The sequence below is a fragment of the Camponotus floridanus genome, unplaced genomic scaffold (assembly GCF_003227725.1).
Source record: "Camponotus floridanus strain SB8 unplaced genomic scaffold, Cflo_v7.5 scaffold189, whole genome shotgun sequence".
Taxonomy (NCBI): Eukaryota; Metazoa; Arthropoda; class Insecta; order Hymenoptera; family Formicidae; genus Camponotus; species Camponotus floridanus.
In genome coordinates this window covers 66,605-87,739 of record NW_020229313.1, presented here as the reverse complement: position 1 = coordinate 87,739, position 21,135 = coordinate 66,605, and the positions used below count along the sequence as shown (strand labels likewise).

The following is a 21,135-nucleotide window of genomic DNA, read 5'->3' as shown; positions in this document are numbered from 1 at the left end:
TCTGTATGTAAACTTTGTCAATTTTATATACATATATACCGGGTGGCCCCAAACGTTCCAGCCAGATTTTGAGATCTTATAGGAAATTTAATTCTGAACAAAAAACTTTCTATAAACATGGGTTTAAAAATGCTTCCTTAAGAAGTTATCGCTCAAAAACCTCTGATGAAGGAGGAGCAAAAGGTGAAAAGAAAATAAAATAAAAAGAAAATGAAACTAAATAAATTTCTTGTAAAACGTCTTTATTCATTTTCTACTATTACGTGCTATTACTAAAATATTAGTAAAAAAAATTATTTTATTTTCATAAAAGAAAAAGATTTTTATTTTTTATTTTTGATGTTTTTTTTTCAAGAAATTTATTTAGTTTCATTTTCTTTTTATTTCATTTTCTTTTCACCTTTTGCTCTTCCTTCATTAGAGGTTTTTGAGCGATAACTTCTTAAAGAAGCATTTTTCAACCCATGTTTATAGAAAATTTTTTGTTCAGTATTAAATTTCCTATGAGATCTCAAAGTCTATCTGGAATGTCTGGTCTATCTGGAACGTTCGGGTCCACCCTGTAGAACATCATCCATTTATACTTAAGAAAACAATGATACATTATATTTATTTATCATATTATAAAATTTTATTTTAAACTTAATATTATTTATTCTTAAGTGTTGTAGAAGTTTTTGCTTTATTTCTAGATAATTGCGATTCTGCATATGTTGCCAGTCGGATCAGCGATTACCACGTTGTACAATCAACTTTGAATTCAACATAGCATTCTATCGTTACAATGTTAATTCGCAATTATTATATACAATTTATACTAGATATTCAAGTAATATAAAAGTATTTTAATGTATCCTATATATTCAATTTTTAAGAAACAATTCGAGAAACAAATGTATATCAAAAATAATATACGTAATTGAATTTTTATATATCTGTTTATATTATAAATATATATATAATAAAGTCCAAAATTGAATAAATTTCAATGTATACATTATAATTTAAATGAAAAAAAAATACATAAATCAATGAAATTATATAAAATTATAATTCACATGACATAAAAATGTATTTTCGCAAAATTACATTCAATAGAATAGTAAACGAAAAATCATATAAATTTTGAAAATGTAATCGTTGCCACGATTAAAATATTATCTTCTACTTTGAGCGTCGAATAAAACAAACAGAAGTGATTACTGATGAAAAATTATTTCGAACAATAAGTAAAGATAGTATAATAATTGCGGCGGGACATAATATTATTGTCGTAAAAGTCAACCATGCACAATTAATTCGGAAGAAAATCATGGAGGATGCGACAATCGCGCTTGACTCTACAGTGAGAAGTCAAAATTCAAGTCATTCGAAGGAATCAAAAGATTCGGAATTGAAGCCAGAAAGTTGTCTAGAGTCCAAACATTCGAAAGATGTTCTTATCGCAGAGAAGCAACAGCAGCAACAACAGCATCCGAAGCGTACATCCAAAGATCGACAGGATTTGCAGGCAACTTTTGAGACAAAGAATGATTCCAATTTATTCATGTTTACATCTTGTGGACAATTGTTGCTTGGTAAGTTGTGATGCGAGAGAGTCCTCTGATCTGTTTTATCGATACTTTCCATACTAGGATTAATATCATTAGTATTTATTTCCAATTGGGTCAAGTAGTACAATTGAGATCTTTAATAGATTAGATAATATAATCATAAATGTATTGTGAACCAAACAGTATTTGCTGGTATCTAGATAAAATTATCTAGATAATTATTTAGATAAAGAAATAGATCATCTTTATCTTTAACTAGATGAAGAAATACAAAGTATCTTTATCTTTATCTTAGATAAAAAATATATGTCATCTTATCTAAAAATTGTCTAAGATGACGTTTTAATTATGCAAAAGAGGCAAGCTTCTAAAAATCTAAAATATCTAAAATATATTTTTTATTTGGAAAATAATATTACAAATATACTTTATGTTGTACTTATTTTACTTAAATTTGTGCAATGCATTAATGTACATTTTATAAAAATAATATATGTATTGTTATACATTGATTATTATATTATTAATATATTATTAATATATTATAAATATATTATAAATATATAATATTATAAATATAAATAAATGAATAAATATTTATCATATCATTTATATACCTTTTTGTTGTCATTTAGATATTCTTTAGGAAAAGAGAAAGAATATGTGTTTATGATTTTAATATCCTATTTATAATCTGCGTCACATATTTTACAAATATTTATAGTCTTATAAAATAAACAAAAATATCTAGATAATTATCTAGATATATTATCTAGATTATCACAATAATCATCTTTTATCTAGATTAAGTAAAAGAAAAATCGTCTTTATCTCATCTAAGATAAATTTACGGATTTTTATCTTTATCTTTATCCAGATAATTTTGAAATTATCTACAGCAAACACTGGAACTAAACGATTTCAAGTGAATACTTTTATTTATGTTTCTCGATCTTATAAAATGAAGATGTTAAATACTGATAATAAATACTGAAATAAAAGTTAGAATTATAATAGTGCTTTATTAGAATTATCATTGTACACTTATTAATGAAAAATTATCACGTTGTTTTATTTTATTTATTTGCATTTTTTATTCTTATATTTTATTCGCATTTCTATCATTTCACTCGCGATATTTTCTGAATCTATATAAAATGGAATATAATCTTGTTTGATGCGACATTAAAATACAAATATAATAATGTAGAATTGTAGAATCAAAGAATTTCCAACAATAAGTACAAATACAATTTTCGCAAATTCTTGCGATTGATTATGAAAATTAGTTCTACAACAGGAAAAATATATCGCCACTTAATTACAGACAATTAAATAGTGATTTTAGATCGAAAAATTCATGCGTGCATTTCAAGAAGTCACGAAGCGAAATGTTGAATGCACATAAATCAGAAAGCAACATAAGAGTGAAAACATTTCACTTGGAAAGTCGTACATGAAACTCATTTTGCACAACTATAAAGCACAATACTCTTTGGATACTTACAATTTATTTCGCTTGAATAATCGGGAACAATTGAGGTGAACTAATTATTATCTCTGGCATATTGCTTTGTTCTTCTCATACCTGAGATCATTCGCTAACTATCAAACTACTGATCATTCGATCTATTGAAAGAAAATGTAACATATGTGAATAAAAATTTGTGCAATTTAATTAAGATGGTCATATAATCAATAATAACAAAGAACATATTTGTCTTTTTTCCAGAATTTAATAATTTATTGTAACAAAATTATTGTAACAAAATCTTTCTTGTGCATATGTGTGTCGCGATTTAATATAATTATAACTTATTAAAATTTAATTTATTAATTTTTTCGATATTATTGAGATAAATATTAGAGATAGATCTGGTCTTATAATAAATGCCCCATATAACTGATGATTAGGCAAAAGTTTAAATAAATTAAAATAATGATATATAAAATAAATTAGAAGATAATGATTCTATATGAAAAAATAAGTCAAAAAATATGTAATAAAATTTACACAATATTTTATAAAGATTGAATCAACGTAAGGAATAGCGCAGTAAATTAAACAGAAAAGATTTTTTCCATTTTGTAATTTTTGCAATAATTATTAAAATATTAATTAAAAAGATTGACGAAAAACGCATGTTTCGTGCAGCTACACCGTAAGGTGTGTGTTTTAGCATGACAACGGCGAGTATCATACAATGTTACATAATGAAAATACGAGAACCAGAAAATGTACTGTCAAACTTTTCGTTGTCGACACTCGTTAATATTTTAATAATTATTGCGAAAATTGCAGATTGATAAAGAACTTTTGTATTCAATTTATTACGCTCTAGTCCTTCATGAGCATTAGTCCAATCTTTATCAAACACTCTGAATAATGAGATGTATATGGTATGCAGTGTTTGCTGGTATCTAGATAAAATTATCTAGATAATCATCTAGATGAAGAAATGAATCATCTTTACCTTTAACTAGATGAAGAAATACAAAGTATCTTTATCTTTATCTTAGATGAAAAATATGTCATCTTATCTAAAAATTGTCTAAGATGATGTTTTCATTATGCAAAAATGTTTTCCAAAAATCTAAAGCAAGCTTCTAAAAATCTATCTAAATCTATCTAAAATATATTTTTTATATTATTATTATTAATATATTATAAATATATTATTATTATATTATTAATATATTATAAATATATTATAAATATATTATAAATATAAATTAATAAATAAATATTTATCATATCATTTATATATATACCTTTTTGCTATATGCATTTATATACCTTTTTATTTAAATATTCTTTAGGAAAAGAGAAAGAATATGTGTTTATGATTTTAATATTCCATTTATAATCTGCGTCACATTTTTTACATATATTTATAGTCTTCTAAAATAAACAAAAATATCTAAATAATTATCTAGATTATCGCAATAATTATCTCATCTTTCATCTAGATTAAGTAAAAGCAAAATCATCTTTATCTCATCTAAGATAAATTTACGGATTTTTATCTTTATCTTTATCTAGATAATTTTGAAATTATCTACAGCAAACACTGGTGGTATGATAATTGTACACAATACAAGGTGCCATATACAAAGTGTCATTTGTTCATCAAAAATGAAGAAGACGATATGTAATCTGTTTATCTGGCTATGTTCCTAGGTATCGTTCTGGTCGTTTTTGGTGTTTTGGCGCTCGTCCATGGCGCTTCTTTGGGTAGTTCCGGTGCAGGACTCTGGGCAGGTGCAGGTGCCTTGGTTGCCGGGTCTCTAGGAGTGGTTGCAACATTAGCAACGTCTTCCACCAAAACAAATTCCGCTTTCGCATCCGCTCATCTCGCATCCAGCTTGATTGCTCTTGCTCTTTCTAATATGGCCGCTATAACGGCCTTGACAGCAGTCGTCAGAGATTCGCAAAGAGCATCAGAAGTGTCGTTTCTCAATCTCTCGGTACGTCTTCTATACTTATCTTTTGATTCAATTTTTTTCTACAATGTCAGTATGTAATATTTCGAAAGAATATGTTGAAGTTCGTTTATTATGATTAATTTATTATGTCAAATGTTAAAAAATACTCATGATATTACAATATATATAATATGTATAATATATATTATAATATGTATATATTATAAAATGTTATAAAAATAAAAATATAAAATATATTATAATAAAAAATATTATGACAAATTAAAATTAGATTTATAGAAAAATCAATTTTTACGAATTTAGTACAATTTAAAAAACTGAAAAAAATAGATAATAAAGATAGAAAAGAATTTTATTTAATTTCCATTTTATCAAGTTATATAATAATTGACGTAATTGTCAATTTTCACACTATCAGCACAATTACTTTTAAAAAAATAAAATTACTTGAAAATAAATTTTTTTTTTCTAGAGAGAGTTATAAAATTTCCAGATTATAATTAATAATTATTCTAATATTATTATAATATGTTTACTCATGCGTTACATTAATTATCCTATGATTTTGGGATATAAAATAAATATTATATTTATTAATCTCAAATAAAATAAATATTAGTTTGTTAATCTCAATATTAAGTTAAAATCACGCTACAAAATCAGATTTCGAAATCACACCAGAACATCGGAAAAAAATTTTACGCTTAACCATGTGTAATCGTGTGTAATATGTATTTTGCCGGCTAAAAATAATATTATTTCTAAATTTTATCATTATTTTTCATGATACAACTAGCATCAGACTTGTTTGTTGCATTCGTGCTAGCATAGTGCATGCTCTATGAGCATAGAAGTGCGGATTCGATAAAGATCAAGAATGTATCCACGGCGTTAATTAGCAGGCCGAAGCTTTATTTCTAATTAACACACGGACACACGAGTAGATCTGCTGCATCAATATCGGCATTTCGACAGCTAGACAGTTTAGAAGAAAAGAAAAAAAATGTAACCCGAAATGAATTTTTTTGTTTAATATATATATACAGGGTGTTCCAAAAGTTCCGGACCGGTCGAATATTTCATAAACTATGCACTTTGGAAAGAAATGTTTCAAACAAAAGTTGGCTTGAAGGGGACCATCAGATAGTGGCAATGATTTGACATGGGAGAGTCATTTGAAAGTCACGTGAAGATCACCGTCAATTTCTTAAATGAAACCCCTTATTTTTTATTAAATATTCTGGTAGCTCACGTCGAGAGCTTTCCAAAACACTATAATTAAGTTAGTTTTTATTAAGTACTTTCTGAATTATGAGGCTTGAAATCATTACTTAATTTTACATAAACCATAAAATATCTAGCAAAATATTTATTTTTCGATTATCTTACCTTAATACTTTTATGAACAAACTAATGAGAGGAATCAATTGGTGTAAAGAAAAAATATAGTTGTTTTTAAGAAAAAATATGTAATTTGCAATTAACATTTACATATTTTTTCTTTACATCAATTGATTCCTCTCATTATTTTGTACATAAAAGTATTAAGGTAAGATAATCGAAAAATGAATATTTTACTAGACATTTTATGGTTTATGCAAAATTAAGAAATGATTTCAAGCCTCATAACTCGAAAAGTACTCAATGAAGAAATACTTTATTATAGTGTTTTGGTAAGCTCTCGAGATAAATTACACGAATATGCAATAAAAAATTGGGGTTTTTATCTATAGAATTCAAGGTGACCTTTATGCAACCTTGACAACAATCTTCAAGGTCATACTGATATCGCTATGTAATGCATTAGTTGAAACCTTACAACTTTTGTTTGAAATATTTTGGTCTGCCGCGTTCAGTTTTTGAGATATTCGGCTGATACAGGTGATCTGCGACACCCTGTATATATGTGTGTATATATATATATATATATATATATATATATATATATATAATATATTTGAAAATATCAGCTTTTATGATTTTACAAATATTAATTGAAATAAAGAAAAATCATATCACAAAGATTACATCATGTATATTTTCTCATCAGAATTAGAATATATTATATCTTGTGTAAATTTTATGTCGAAAAGAAGTAATAAAAACAAAAACTGAAACATTTATGATTTGTACATATATAAATGCATTGAATGTCATAATATTATCATGCGTTGATATGACATAATTTAATAATTATTTTTTTAGGAACAAACAAATAAATGTGGGCTAATTTTTATGCATTTTCAAAATATATAAAAAATAGAAAAATTATGTTACAACTATATACACGTAAAAAGATTTGCTTTTTGAAAGCGTCCGAAAATACATGAAAAACATTTTTTATTGATAAAAAATTGACAAACTGATATATAGTTGCTAATTTTTAAGCGTTAGTGTATAAAAAAATAAAATTATGAAAAAATATAGCTTTTTTTTTCGTCTTAAAAAACCTGTAAAATGTAATAATGTAATTCAATTTAACTTGATATGTCGAATTTAAATTAATGGAAGATATATTTTGCTTGAATCTGGCAAATGCAACTGATGAAATCATTTGACCACTGTAGGAGAAAGTTCCCAATGCCAAGGCTAAAATGCGGTCAGACCGTACCATGAAATTCCACGGATCACGATCACAGGAATATATAGGAAGTTATGCTCACGCGACGTGCACACGCAATACTCGCGTTAACATGAGTAATAATAAAGCGTGTTTCCTCTTAACTTTACAAAACTTTGAAAGAATATTATTTGACGTTAGTTTATTTTGTGAAAGGAGAAAAAGGCTATAAGAGATATCAAGGTTGGCATGTTTTAAACAATATGTTTAAAACTGTTTGATTAAAACTTGTTTAAAACAGTGTCCACTGTTTTAAACATTTTTGTTTTAAACTGTTTTAAACTATTGTTTAGAATCGTTTAAAATATCGCAAATAAAATATATGATTATTTGGAAAAGAAATTGTAAAAAAAATTAAAAACAAACAAAAACTAGATATAGATGTGTGTGTTGCAAAAAAGTTTTTGTTTTAGTGTTTTTAGTTTTTTATCTATATTTATGTAACATATGGATATAAAAATATAAATAATAAAATAAAAATGATAAGATGGGTATTATTTTAGAAGAATATTTATTTTTGGATATTAAATAACAATCAATACAATAATGATTACATCAAAAATATTGACTGACTTTTACATTTTAGCATTTTAAATTAATAGTACATAATTCATAGCAGGTCAGTAGTTCTAAAAAAAGTTCTTCTTTTAAAAAAAAGAATTAAAGTTTTTTCTCTTATTTAGAATTATTTTTCTTTTATTTAGAATTTATGTTGAGAGTTAAGCATGAGGTTACTTAATAAGAATAGGAAAGGAATCAAAATATTATATATTAAATATTATTAACTAGAACTTTTTTTTAAAACTACTGACCTGCTAGGAGTTATGTACTATTAATTTAAAATGATAAATGTAAAATGTAAAGTCAGTTAATATCTTCTAAGTAATCTTTATTGTACTGATTGTTATTTAATATCCAAAAATAAATATTTTGCTAAAATAATACCCATCTTATCATTTCTATTTTATTATTTATATTTTTAATAGCGTTGTTAATTTTGGCAACGTTATTTACAGTTTAACGCTAGCGAAAAATTTAAATATTTACACAGATCAAAGCTATTGAGTGTTTTTTGCTTGTTTAAAACATGTTTTTTTTGTTTAAAACGTGTTTTTTTTAATTTACTTAAAAACACAAACAAAACAAAAAACATTGTTCTAAACAAAAAAACAATATTTTTTGTTTAAGATAAAAAAAATAAGTTTTTTTGACCCTGAAAGATATACAGGGTGTCCCAAAAGTCTCGTAAGGGGTTGAATATTTCATAAAATATGCACTTTAGAAAGAAATGTTTCAGACAAAAGTTGTATGGCTTGAAGGCGGCCATCAGATAGTGGCAATGATTTGACATGAGAAAGTCATTTGAAAGTCACGTGAAGATCACCGTCAATTTCTTAAAAAGAATTTCCTATTTTTTATTAAATATTCTGGTAGCTCACGTTGAGAGCTTTCCAAAACACTATAATTAAGTTAGTTTTCATTAACTACTTTCCGAATTATGAGGTTTGAAATCATTTCTTAATTTTACATAAACCGTAAAATATCTAGTAAAATATTCATTTTTCGATTATCTTACCTTAATACTTTTATGTACAAAATAATGAGAGGAATCAATTGGTGTAAAGAAAAAACATAGTTGTTTTTAAGAAAAAAATATGTAATTTGCAATTAACAATTACATATTTTTTTTTAAAACAACTATGTGCTTTCTTTACACCAATTGATTTCTCTCATTATTTTGTATATAAAAGTATTAAGGTAAGATAATCGAAAAATGAATATTTTACTAGATATTTTATGATTTATGCAAAATTAAGAAATGATTTCAAGCCTCATAACTCGAAAAGTACTCAATGAAATAATACTTTATTATAGTGTTTTGGAAAGCACTCAAGATGAGCTACACGAATGTGTAATAAAAAATAGGGGGTTTCATTTAAGAAATTGACGGTGATCTTCACGTGATTTTCAAATGACTCTCCCATGTCAAATCATTGTCACTATCTGATGGCCCCCTTCAAGCCATACAACTTTTGTCTGAAACATTTCTTTCTAAAGTGCATAGTTTATGAAATATTCGACCGGTCCGGGACTTTTGGGACACCCTGTATAATGAATTGATTCTGAATGTTCTATTTCGATTGAAACTAGCTTGCCAATTTTACAGTTATGTTTTGCAAGATTTTTCTTTTTATTCTTTATATGAAATAATTTATCGCATCGATATATGAAATTATTGATAGTATGTACAACGATAAGCGAAATACCAATCTTTTTCATTTTTGATAATTTCCGTATTTACTATTAAAGGACATAGAGAACTGGAAGTTTTAAAATATAAATATATGTTTTAGGATGATGACAACAATGTGATGGAAGCAGACGGTGGTTTAGCAGGTCTATTGGCAAGTATCGGCTTGCTAGTGGCAAGTGTGGCAGAGCTATTGGTATCCGGCTATAGCTGTCTGACTTTGACACCAAAATTATGCAGCTGTCTGCGAAACAGCGTAACAGACGAAACGTTGACGATTGATGGTCACCTAAAAACTCGCAATATGGTTCATCAGTGGGTCATTGCGCAGAATCACGTACCCGCGAAGAACCAGCAACCACCGATCTATGTGATGCAGCCGATGCCGGTGCCAATGCATCCGATGATTCAAGTAAATGCCTTTTCAGCCTTTTCTCCCATTATCTCCAACAATTATGGTCTCTTGTCTTAGGAGGAAGGTCACTGATATACGTGACATAGAAAGTTCAAATCGAAGAGAAACTTTTCTAAGCAAATTGATGCACGCTTTATTATAATGGAAATGTTAATATCATGTGCTTGGAAAGTAATGAAAAAGGATTGAAATACATGAACAGAAACAATTTACTCAAAAATGCCAATATATGACACTAGGATATTAATCATGGAATATATTTCAATTTTGAGAAAAAGAAAAAGAGAGAGAATTTTAAAAAATTACTTAATATAATATATACAGAGTGGGTCATTTTAATCAATCCATGCGGATATTTCGAAAAGATTTTTTTCAAAAAAATATTTCAGACAAAAGTTGTTTGACTCGAAGGGGGATATAACATGATGCCATTGAGTTGACCTTAGAGAATTATTTGAAGATCACTGAAGGTCACTTTTAATTTTTTAAATGGAACTCCCAATCGCTTATTCTTATAGCTTATAGCTTATTTCGAGAGCTTTCCAAAACACTATAATAAAGTATTTTTTCATTAAGTACTTTCTGAGTTATGGGGCTTGAAATAATTTCTTAATTTTACATAAAATATCTAGTAAAATATTCATTTTTCGATTTATCTTATCTTAATACTTTTATGTACAAAATAATAAGGGAAATCAATTGATGTAAAGAAAAAAATATAGTTATTTTTAAGAAAAAATATGTAATTGTTAATTGCAAATTACATATTTTTTCTTAAAAACATATATAAAAACAACTATATGTTTTCTTTACACCAATTGATTCCTCTTATTATTTTGTAACATAAAAGTATTACATTTTTCATATTGTACATAAAAGTATTAAGGTAAAATAATAGAAAAATGAATATTTTACAAGATATTTTACAGTTTATGTAAAATTAAGAAATGATTTCAAGCCTTATAACTCGGACAGTACTTAATGAAAACTAACTTAATTATAGTGTTTTGGAAAGCTCTCGATATGAGCTACACGAATATACAAAAGCATATAGGGTCTACCATTTACAAAGTTGGAGGTGATCTTCACGTGACTTTCAGCTGACACTTCAAGATCAATCTAATGGCATCGTCTTATGTCCCCCTCGAAGCCATACTACTATTGTCTGAAACATTTTTCCCAATCTTTTTTACTTTAAAAGATATTCAACTGCATCTCTTAAAATGACACCCTGTATATGTGTGTGTGTGTGTGTGTGTGTGTATTTACATATACATATACATACATACGTACATATATACATACATGCACATATACATACATGCATACAACCTGTTGTTTCCAAAAGTCTCAACAAGGAAACGGTTAAAAATTTTATAAATGCATTTTAGAAAGAAATGTTTCAGATAAAAGTTGTAGGATTAAAAAAAAAGTTGTAGGATTAAAAAAAAAATCTGTTTATTGACGCTGGCCAGTTTTCGAGGATATACTCTTTTTAAAGGTGACAATGTTCCAAATCTTAACGCATTAGAACAGCCAATGTCCATTCGGTGAAGTATTTCTTTTGCTTTGCATATTTTAATGTTTATCAATCGTTTATTGGTGAGCGATATGAATTTATAATTCTTGAAATTACTTTTTCGTCAAACATTTTATATTTTGATTCTAAACATTACATATGAATTTAATTCAAGTTTTAATTCAAGTTTTTTATCATAAGATGCAATTATTTATTTAAGTATTTAAATAAATTTATTTAAATTCGTCATCAATTTTTATTTCTCTCCCGAGAAGTTTAACTTTTGGAATGTTATTATTTCTATTTGCAGGAGATCAATGTTATTCTATTATCAATATATTTTTTCTTATTCCACTACCGATATCTTTATTTTCGGATAATTATTTGTTAGAGAAGATCGATATTCACTTCAATGTTGATATCTCTTACATGTTTTTCTACAATTACATATACAGGGTGGCCCCGAACGTTCCAGCCAGACTTTGAGATCTCATAGGAAATTTAATTCTGAACAAAAAATTTCCTATAAACATGGGTCGAAAAAAATACTTCCTTAAAAAGTTATCGCTCAAAAACCTCTGATGAAGGAAGAGCAAAAGGTGAAAAGAAAATGAAATAAAAAAAAATGAAACTAAATAAATTTCTTGAAAAACGTCTTTATTCATTTTCTACTATTACGTGCTATTACTAAAATATTAGTAAAAAAAAATTATTTTATTTTCATAAAAGAAAAAGATTTTTATTTTTTATTTTTATCGTTTTTATTTCAAGAAATTTATTTAGTTTCATTTTCTTTTTATTTCATTTTCTTTTCACCTTTTGCTCTTCCTTCAGAGATTTTGACGATAACTTCTTAAGAAAGCGAAATTTTTCGTCCTATGTTTATAGGAAATTTTTTGTTCAGAATTAAATTTCCTATAAGATCTCAAAGTCTGGTTGGAACGTTCGGGACCACCCTGTATATTGTGTGTGTGTGTGTGTGTGTGTGTGTGTGTGTGTGTGTGTGTGTGTGTGCGCGTGTGTGCGTGTGCGTGTGTGTGTGTACGTGTGTACGTGTGTACGTGTGTACGTATGTACGTACGTATGTACGTATGTACGTATGTATGTATGTATGTATGTATGTATGTATGTATGTATGTATGTATGTATATATATATATATATATATATATATATATATAATATATATATATATATATATATATACAGGGTGTCCCAAAACTCATAATCAATCTTTTAAAGACAGATTCCTGGGATCATTTGGAGACGATTTTATATATGTATATATATATATATATATATATATATATATATATATATATGTATGTATGTATAAGAGAGGGGGAGAGAGAGAGAAAGAGAGAAAGTGTTATCAACGAATGACTATTTAAATGATAGAATATTAAAATAATTGTGTGATACAAGAAGCTCTATTTGATGAAGGATTTTGTTTATCATCAATTAAATAATCATTCTGCAACTTCGCAAGAGAAAGGAACTGTGGATTTGGCAGAATGTAACAATATAATACCGCATATATATTATAGTGTACAATGAAAAAAAGATTATTCAAAAACAATATAAGGAGTTTTATACAATTATAGCCACCCTATGGTATGCCACCACCAGCATCAGGAAAATTCTCGTTTGGAACATTCGTACCTGGAACTCTTTCGATTTCTACATCAACGACATATGGCGCCCTACCTATGTTATCGCACATGCCTCCGTATGTTGGACGACCATCATCTCAAATGGTGAGTTATTGAATATAAAATTAAAATGAGAGAGAGAGTATAACATTTCTTTTATTAATTTAAATTGATAAATATCTAAAATAACAGCAACCTCATTATTGATCTTGACATATGTCGTCAAGGTCACGACCGTGAGTAAAAATTATTACTATTAATTATTATTATTTAATTACAATTAATTGGTTTTAAACATTTATTATTAAGAATTACAAGTATTTATTATTAAATTATATTCATAGGTAACAGAATTAATTAAATTTATAAATAATTAAATTCATAAATACACATACTTGGATACGCACAAATAATATTGTCTAATTATATTTCGATAAATGACTTTCTTACTTTAATACTTACATAATTATGCGATCACATGGTAAGTAATAGGAGAATATTGCAATAGAAATGTTAATTATATTTGGATCTGAAAGTAATTTGCAGACTGGTATAAAAATGCTTAAGCACACATACAAAAATTATTGATACAATATGATTTTAATTAGATGTTTCAAGGAAAATGTTACTAAAAATAATCTATTGTCATTTTTAAATGAACATAGGAAGCAGAAAAAGTAAAATATTTTTTAATGAAAAACATTTTTTTGGCAATTTTATTTACATATGGACTAAAGATAATCGGAAATTATTTTTATTATTTAATAAACGCTTGTAAAAAAAATGCCAAATCGTCAATCTCAATAACATATAATGATATATTTTCGAGACATGCATCGTAGAATTGAAAAAAAAAATTAAATTTCTTTCGGAAAGAACTTTAAAACTTTTTTTAGAGACTTTATATAACATATTTTTTGAAATACTTACCATTTTTCTTGCGCTGTGATCAATTTTATTTGGTTAATTTTATTCAGCGATATGTATTTTTATATATTATTTCGAAATATTCTTGGCACAGCAGTTGTTTTTTAAATATTCTCACAGAAAAAAAAACGCATGGATTCAAATTCGAAGAGTATGCAGGTCACTCTATATTCTTTTAAGCAATGCTTCTTGCAGATTGATAAAGAACTTTTGTATTCAATTTATTACGCTCTAGTCCTTCATGAGCATTAGTCCAATCTTTATCAAACACTCTGAATAATGAGATGTATATGGTATGCAGTGTTTGCTGGTATCTAGATAAAATTATCTAGATAATCATCTAGATAAAGAAATGGATCATCTTTATCTTTAACTAAATGAAGAAATACAAAGTATCTTTATCTTTATCTTAGATGGAAAATATATATCATCTTATCTAAAAATTGTCTAAGATGACGTTTTAATTATGCAAAAAAGTTTTCCAGGCAAGCTTCTAAAAATCTATCTAAAATATATTTTTTATTTGGAAAATAATATTACAAATATACTTTATCTTGTATTTCTTTTACTTAAATTTGTGCAATGCATTAATGTATATTTTATAAAAATAATATATGTATTGTTACACATTAATTATTATATTATTAATATATTATTAATATATTATAGATATATTATAAATATATTATAAATATAAATTAATAAATAAATATTTATCATATCATTTATATACCTTTTTGTTATTATTTAAATATTCTTTAGGAAAAGAGAAAGAATATGTGTTTATGATTTTAATATCCCATTTATAATCTGCGTCACAATTTTTACAAATATTTATAGTCTTATAAAATAAACAAAAATATCTAGATAATTATCTAGATTATCGCAATAATCATCTCATCTTTCATCTAGATTAAGTAAAAGCAAAATCATCTTTATCTCATCTAAGATAAATTTACGGATTTTTATCTTTATCTTTATCTAGATAATTTTGAAATTATCTACAGCAAACACTGGCGGTCCTCAAGTGTACAGTGGAGTCATTTTTTTCATAAAATAATTGATATATTCAGAAAATTGTCAATTATTTTACAAAAAAATGTAGAATTATTTTAATGCATTAAAATGGAAAATCTTATGAAATATGTGTAAGAATATTTTTTTCCGTACACATGAATAAAAATTAAATTTTAATTTAAGAATGTTTTCACTAGCAACTTTGTGTCAAGCTTAAGAAATCCTCTATATATAAGCATTACTATAAATTTTCTCTCTAAAGAAGTACTTGAGATACACTTTTTTTATTATGATCGCACATTATAAGGCAAGTGTTTCAATTCCAACAATAATCAAAATAAAACTGCCGGAAACTCAAATATAAAGGCTATTAATAATAGAACAGATGAATTATAGGAAGAAAAGGGACATGCTTAATTTTAGTAACGTCCTATGAGACACTCTATAAAAAACAGTAAATTTTCTAATTTTTAAACATATCTTTCTGTATTTCGGTTTGCTTGCCATAATTAGTTTGTTTAATAGTCACTTAATCGCGATAAATATATAATTACATATACAGTATGATTCTGAATAAACATTTGTCTTTAAAATATCAAATTCTTGAATGAATTCTAAGACGATTTTTCTTCTTGCAAAATTTTTCCTGGGATTTAATTTTTAAACTATAAAGGAAAACAGTTAACTAATTACGAGGGACGAGTACGAGCAGGAAGCTGATCGCGGCGAGCGCCCCACGTAATCGCCTATATATTTTACTCGTAATTAATTCACTATTTTCCTTTATAGTTTAAAAACTAAGTTCGGGACAAAATTTTGCACGAGGAAAAATCATCTTAGAATTCATTCAAGAATGATATTTTAAAGATAAATTTGTTCAGAATCATCCTGTATATGTATATACATATACAGGGTGTCCCATTTTAATGTCCCACCCCAAATAACTTTCTTATTTTTAATTTTAGAAAAAGATGTTTCTGACAAAAGTTATATGGTTTCAAGGGGGACATAAGATGGTACCATTGGTTTGACCTTGAAAAGTTATTTGAAGGTCACATGAAGGTTACCTTCAATTTCTTAAATGGAATCTACATTTTCTCATTACATATGCTTGTAGCTTATCTCGAGAGCTTTCCAAAACACTATAATAAAATATTTTTTCATTGAGTACTTTTCGAATTATGAGGCTTGAAATCATTTCTTAATTTTACATAAACCGCAATATATCTAGTAAGATATTCATTTTTCAATTATCTTGCCTTAATACTTTTATGTACAAAATAATGAGAGGAATCAATTGGTGTAAAGAAAACACATAGTTATATTTAAGAAAAAATATGTAATTTGCAATTAACAATTACATATTTTTTCTTTGAAACAACTATGTGTTTTTTTTACACCAATCGATTTCTCTCATTATTTTGTACATAAAAGTATTAAGACAAGATAATTGAAAAATGAATATTTTACTAGATATATTACGGTTTATGTAAAATTAAAAAATGATTTCAAGCCTCATAACTCAAACAGTACTCAATGAAAAAATATTTTATTATAGTGTTTTGGAAAGCTCTCGAGATAAGCTACAAGCATATGTAATGAGAAAATGTAGATTCCATTTAAGAAATTGAAGGTAACCTTCATGTGACCTTCAAATAACTCTTCAAGGTCAAACCAATGGTACCATCTTATGTCCCCCTTCAAACCCTTCAGACAACTTTTGTCCGAAACATCTTTTTCTAAAATTAAAAATAAGAAAGTTATTTGGGGTGGGACAATAAAATGGGACACCCTGTATATATAATGTTCCGTATAATGTTGTGTTTTAACTTTGCCATCGAAATATCTCGTAAGGTCTAAAAGATACGAAAAAATGTTTCAGACAAAAGTTGTATGGTTTCGAGGGGGATAAGATGGTGCTATAAGTTTGAAGAGTCACCTGAAGATCACGTGAAGATCACCTCCAACTTTTTAAATGAGATACCCTATATACTTTTGCATATTCTTGTAGCTCATCTCCAGAGCTTTCCAAAACACTATAATTAAATGGTAATTATGCATAAAAAGGGCCCACCTTTGCACAAATGTGTCACCGACATATATTGTCAAGATTATATCTCTAATTAATATTCTGAAGATTTTATCCGGCGGTCGTTGTTTATTAAAAGTTATGAACAAGTTATTAACAAAAGAATTTCACAATTTTAATGCTTTTTATCTCCGAAAATATTGTTTTGAGAAAAAAAATTTTAAGCAAAAAATAAAGCCACTGAAAAAACTCTACGAAAAAGGTAACATGCATTTTTTTTATAAACCTACTATTTTAGCTGTTATATGAAAAAATAATAATTTTAAATACATTTAATACAATTAAAATTTATATAGAATTTAATACAATTTAATATAATTAAAAAATATCACAAATGTATGTGTACACATACACACACACGCGCGCGCGCGCGCGCGGGGAGGGGGTGCAAGGGAGGCTTCGATCTCCCTTCCGCAACCATCCCGTCGGTAAGGAACGTGTGATTGATCCTTTTTTTGAAAAGATCAATCAACATGGATATATGTTGTAAGTTGTAAAGCGAGGTCCCCCTTGCACTCCCCGCGCGTGTGTATGTATGTGTACACACACATTTGTGATATTTTTAAATTGTATTAAATTGTATTAAATTCTACATAAATTTAAATTGTTTACCTTTTTTTATTTACCTTTAATTTACCTTTAATTTATCTTTTTACTAATTTACCTTTTTAAGCGTTTTTCTTTGACTTGCGAGTTCGACCGCTATTTTTAAATTTCATATTCGTGTTCAGGAGGTAAAAATACATAGAAATTGGGTGTTCTTACTCATTATTTCGTATAGGTAGGATTTCCGAAGATTTATCTTATTTTTGTATTTATTATTTTTATCCTTTTTCAGCCTATATCTCCAAAAGTAAGATAATCGAAAAATGAATATTTTACAAGATATTTTACAGTTTATGTAAAATTAAGAAATGATTTCAAGCCTCATAATTCGGAAAATACTTAATGAAAACTAACTTAATTATAATGTTTTGGAAATCTCCCGAGATGAACTACAAGAATATGCAAAAGCATATAGAGTGTCCCATTTAAAAAGTTGGAGGTGACCTTCACGTGACCTTCAGGTGACTCTTCAAGGTCAAACTAATGGCACCATCTTATGTCCCCCTCGAAACCATACAATTTTTGTCTGAAACATTTTTTCGTATCTTTTAGATTTTACGAGATATTTCGATGGCAAAGTTAAAATGGAACACCCTGTGTGTGTGTGTGTGTGTGTGTGTGTGTGTGTGTGTGTATGTGTGTGTGTGTATGTGTGTGTGTATATAATTGTATGTAACATATATTTGAATTTAGATAAGACCAAAACAAAAACATCAACCGCTCGCAGATCTGGAACAACTAGAAACAAGGAGACAAATTGAGATTAAGAATAACTCCTTGAAAAGGATGTCATCAGTTGGAGAGGATCAAGTGGATCTGGCGCAAACCTACACAGGATTGGACAAGAGAATTTCCGAAGAGTTTATTTCAATTGCTATGGATCCAGATAGAAAATCGAAGGCTTCCAGTCATTACGGCAGCGAAATCGGAACTACAAAAACTTTTTAATGATTATTACAGTAATTAAAGGACATGGTGCAAAACCAAAAAAGCTATTTACTTATAATTTATAAAATCTATTATATATACACACATGATTTCTCGTATTTAAAATATACATTCTCTCTCTCTCATGTACCGAATCATTCAATTTCGAGTAACATTCATTTATTGAGAACGTGATGTTTTATTATCATCATATATGTTTTTTGAGACGTTCACAAAATAAAATGCAATTTCGAAATGTAAAGCAATATTCAAGCCACTAATATACTATTATTTTGTTAATATTTGAAGAATATTAATATTTTTAACTTATGCATTACAAGTTTCATCTTATTTTTAAGCATAATTAAGTACGTGGAAAAAGATGTAACTAAGAATTTTTATGCAAGAATGCTGAGATGTCCATTATATTGCTATTATGATTTAATATAACTGTTATTTCATAATTAATTGTTGATTATGAAAATTGCATCATGCAAATTTTCAATTTTATCACGTAATTACATATGAAAAAATTAACATATTAAGAATAAATAACTTTTTTAATATAAATAAATAATTTTTAATATAAATAAGGAAGACGGCGAATGTACGCACATACAGAGATTTATAGTAACATACACATGAAAAGATTTATAATAATTATAGTTTTATGAATAGCTTATATGTGTTTTACTGTTCTTCTTTAGAAAGGACAAATTCTAAAGTTACCTGTTGATTACCTGATGCACGTGTTCAATTTTGTTTTGTTACTATCTATATTTTATCAATTGAAACGTGTTATTATCTTTTAATATTTTTATTTTAATGAAAATTCTATTTATTTATGTGTTAAAATTTGTTTTTATATAAAAACCTCTATTTCATTTGGGAAGGAAAAATTAAGTTATATTAATTTACTAAGCATGCATATATACATACATACATATATATGTATATATATTAGGTCTATAACTAAGTTCCCGCCATTTTTTTACTTGAAAAATGCATTTATTTCAATAAGAAAATGAATTAATATAATGAATTAATCAAAATATAATCCTTTGTTTTCTATCTTTTTCCCATCTTTTTTGCAAAAGTTGTATTCCGCGACAATAGAACGACTTGTTTTTTAAGCATTCCATTGATCGATGCATTTTTGGACCTCTTCGTAATTGGAGAAGTGTGAATCGGCGAGCACGTGTTGCATTGATAGGAAAAGGTGATTTTTCGCATCAATTCATCATTCAATCAGTATAATTGTTGTTGGTAGCGGTCAGTCAACTGTTTCAGAAATCAATCGATGAACTTCAGCTGCAGTTTTATTTAAATCAAAGCAGTAAAAAAGTATATATCGAAAAAACAACTTATCACGTTTCATTTTAAATCGTTTTAAAAAAATATCTCTTTTACAAAAAAATGAATCTTTGCTCACTCAATTTCATTGACAAATGCCTAACTTCACTATATTTGCAGCTGGAGCCATTTAATTATGAGCGGTGAGAACGTAGTTATACACCTAATATATATGTAAATATATACAGGGTGTCCTAAAACTCATAATCAATCTTTCAAAGACAGATTCCTGGGATCATTTGGAGACGATTTTTTCTCAACGAAAATGTCGAGGCACTAATAATTTTCGAATTATAAGTGATTGGAAATAAGGGGTTTTTCGTAAACTAAGCTTTGCAGAAATAAAATATTAACAAAACTACATTCTTTGATTAATTTTAAATAGAGTTTACTTTAGTTGAGTTTTAATTTAAGGCTTAAATTGCAAAGATATATGATGACAAAAATCGGGAACATGCAAAAAATGATGGCCTTCATCGGCTTCTTTTGGAACACCCTGTATACACATAAATTACAATACAATTGTTTGTTAAAGTATTTTATTTCAGTTTTGATAAGATGATTTATGTAGTATTTTGATTTTTAAATCAGCTATAACTACATTATATCATAGTCATAATTTTCTTTACTTATCCATACGTGTAAGTTAATTTAACTATAGTTTATTTGTATGTATATGTATAATTTTTGTTACATATTAATAGAAAATAAACTTTTATCTAAAATTAACTTGTCATCTATTAACTTTGTCTATTAACTT

At 26.9% G+C, this 21,135-nt stretch overlaps 1 protein-coding gene across 2 annotated transcripts in view; it reads left to right on the top strand.

Annotated features, from left to right (window-relative positions):
- LOC105250964 overlaps positions 1 to 19,484 on the top strand; it is a 50,241-nt gene extending 30,757 nt beyond the window's left edge. Inside the window, exons 8-11 of one of the 2 annotated variants that reach the window (XM_020027411.2) lie at positions 4,735 to 5,021; positions 9,975 to 10,283; positions 13,409 to 13,561; positions 18,789 to 19,484. In XM_020027411.2, the coding sequence (XP_019882970.1) occupies positions 4,735 to 5,021; positions 9,975 to 10,283; positions 13,409 to 13,561; positions 18,789 to 19,043 (1,004 nt within the window). In that variant the 3' untranslated portion in view covers positions 19,044 to 19,484. The remainder of the gene's footprint in view (positions 1 to 4,734; positions 5,022 to 9,974; positions 10,284 to 13,408; positions 13,562 to 18,788) is intronic. The other variant, XM_011257385.3, reaches the window with a different exon arrangement.
- The last annotated feature ends 1,651 nt before the right edge of the window (positions 19,485 to 21,135 follow it).